The following is a 2,876-nucleotide window of genomic DNA, read 5'->3' on the forward strand; positions in this document are numbered from 1 at the left end:
GGATGGTCCTAATAATACATTTTATCTTAAGTATTAGTAAGAAGAAAAGACAAAAGCAGAAACAAAAGTTTACATTAAAATCAAACTATTTTTGAAGTCCAAGTAGCTCCAGAGGAAAGAGCTGAGGTAAGATAATGGGGGTAGAAGGTTTCCTAGAGGCCGCTGGTCACCTTAAAACAATGCTTCTCTCTGACAACACTTCAGGGGCTGTGGGGTCCACAGTCCTGCCTAACTTTTTAGACCCACACACCTGAATTCTAGGTGTGATTTTAGAATTTACACCCTGAGTGTTGTACATACAAAAGGAAAACATTTGATATGGCTATGAGTTGAAAACACAAGGAACACTTTTCTCCTCCTAGGGACCTGTGTTTCTCTGCCAACTCAGCACTGTCACCACCGTGGAGTCAGACCTAGAGATCCCGTGTCTCAGAGGCTGGTGGGTCACACCTACTGCAATCCCCCCATCACCCAGTCTCAGGGCACCAGCACTCCCAGCTTATCCATGCACACGTTCTGCTGGGGTAGAAGAAACAAGTCTATTTACCTCCCAGTCCAGAAACTTGCTCATCAGACTCCACTAAAACTCAGTCTCCAAGGACCAGAACTTCAGAAGACGTAAGTTAATTTCTGAAGAAAGGGAAAAGCTTCCTGAGGGCTGCTTTGACCTCCTTGTTTCTCAGAGTATAGATGACGGGGTTGAGGGTAGGGCTCAGCACAGTGTACAGCAGGTCAGCCAACTTGCTCTTCCCCGCGCTGTAGCCGGAGACCGGGCTTATGTAGGCATAGAAGACAGCGGTGTAATACATACACACCACGGTGAGGTGGGAAGAGCAGGTGGAGAAGGCTTTCTGCCTCCCCGCTGCAGTCTGCACCTTCAAGACGCTGGAGATGATGAAGCCATAGGACGCGATGGTCATCAGGAAGTTCACTATGCCATAGAAAGCGTCTGCCAGGACAATCATGACACTGTTGACGTAGGTGGAGCTGCAGGAGAGAAGCAGCAGTGGAGGCACCTCGCAGAAGAAATGGGTAATGACATTGGGGCCACAGAAATCCAAGCGCAGCATCAGCCCCATGTGGATGGCTGTGTTGACAGCGCAGAGCAGCCACACGGCTGCGGCCAGCCCGCTGCAGAACGCCTTGCCCATCATGCTGCTGTAATGCAGCGGGTGGCAGATGGCTGCGTACCGGTCATAGGCCATGACTGTGAGGAGGAGCAGCTCTGAGGATGCAGCCCACGTGAGGAAATAGAGCTGGGCCATGCAGCCCGCATAAGAGATGGTGCTCTCCTCCGACACCAGACCCGCCAGCGCCTTGGGCATGATGGAAGAGGTGCAGATAATGTCCATAGTAGCCAAATTGAACAGGTAAAAGTACATAGGGGTGTGGAGCCCAGGGTTGAAGGCGATGGCCAAGATGATGAGGACATTACCTGTGAGGGCTCCAGTGTAGAGGAAGAGGAAACAGCTGAATAAGAGCACCCGGTATTCTGGGTGCTCTGAAAAGCCCTGCAGGATGAATTCGATTACCAATGTCTGGTTACTCATGGTCCTTGGGCTGGGAGGGGTTTCTGGGACTATCAGGTGAATCTCCATCCACAGCTTCATGTGATTTTAGAGCTAGAGAGATAAACAAGAGGTGTCCTGGGCAGAGTTGCTCCTGTGTTTCTTCCACACCTCACATCACGTCATGAATGATAGAGATGCATTAGGGCATGTTTATTAGGATAAACACCCCAATATTACAATGGAAAAAAGGCATGAACACTCAGGTTATAAATAATAAATACAGTTGACTAGTTAAACTCATGAAGCATCATTCAACCTCAAAGAAATGCAAATTAAATCCATAATCCACTCTTGATCATCCATGATTTGGCAAAGTTAAAAAAGCATGATATTGACTAGTATTAGAATGGCTGCAAAGACTCAGGCCTTTTAAAATATGTATTCCATTTGAGCCAGAACTTTCTCTTCCAGAAATGTATCCTAAGGAAATAATAGAAAGCATCCTAAAGGTGTCAGAGCAGCACTATTATTATAGTGGAAATTTAGAACAATCTATACCCTTAAATGTGAGTATATTATGGTATATTGATATAACATAAATGCTATGCAATTATCAAAATAATGCTTTGGAAGTGTTTTACTGATGCTTTTAAAAAGAGAATGACATGTTGGGAGGCCAAGGCAGGCAGATTGCTTGAAACCAGGAATTCAAGATCAGCCTGTCCAAAATGGCGAAACCCTTCCTCTACTAAAAATACAAGAACTAACCTGACATGGTGGTGGTGGATGTCTGTAATTTCAGCTACTTGGAAGACTGGGGCAAGAGAATCCCTTGAACCTGGAAGGCAAGATTTTGGTGAGCTGAGACCACAATGCTGCACTCTAGCCTGGGTGACAAAGTGAGACTCTGTCTCAAGAAAAATTGTTTTAATTAAAAAAGAGAGACAATGAAAAAAATACTAAAATAATGTGTACAATCGGATCTCATTTTTTTAAAAAATTTGAAAAGCAGATTTGTTTCCATTGAAATTGAGGATAGTGAAAATTTTTAAATGAAAAAATAAAATAAAATGTAAAAGCACGTTTGTATATGCACCTGTAGGAATACACTGGTGAGTGCTAGACCAGAGCTTGAACAGTGATTGTTTTCACTTTTTTGATTTTTGCTTGTCTGTATTTTCTACTTTTTCTAAAAATGACCTCTCTAAAAGGCAGATGTGTTACACAGAATCCCCCTTACAACAGTTCTTCCACGGCTTCCCATTGCCAAAAGAATAAATGCTCCCAGCAACTTTTCCTGGATCCACCTCCTCTCCAGCCTTTCTTCCCACTCATCTTAAAGCCAGAACTCCAGCCATGCCCTGC

General features: G+C 44.6%; 1 protein-coding gene across 1 annotated transcript; it reads right to left on the reverse strand.

Annotated features, from left to right (window-relative positions):
* Window positions 1-623: 623 nt before the first annotated feature.
* OR13A1 (olfactory receptor family 13 subfamily A member 1) lies at window positions 624-1,802 on the reverse strand. Its single transcript, XM_007962539.3, has one exon. It carries the CDS (start codon window positions 1,608-1,610, stop codon window positions 624-626), a length of 987 nt encoding a protein of 328 aa, XP_007960730.3. The 5' UTR covers window positions 1,611-1,802.
* Window positions 1,803-2,876: the final 1,074 nt, after the last annotated feature.

Source organism: Chlorocebus sabaeus, chromosome 9, assembly GCF_047675955.1.
Source record: "Chlorocebus sabaeus isolate Y175 chromosome 9, mChlSab1.0.hap1, whole genome shotgun sequence".
Taxonomy (NCBI): domain Eukaryota; kingdom Metazoa; phylum Chordata; class Mammalia; order Primates; family Cercopithecidae; genus Chlorocebus; species Chlorocebus sabaeus.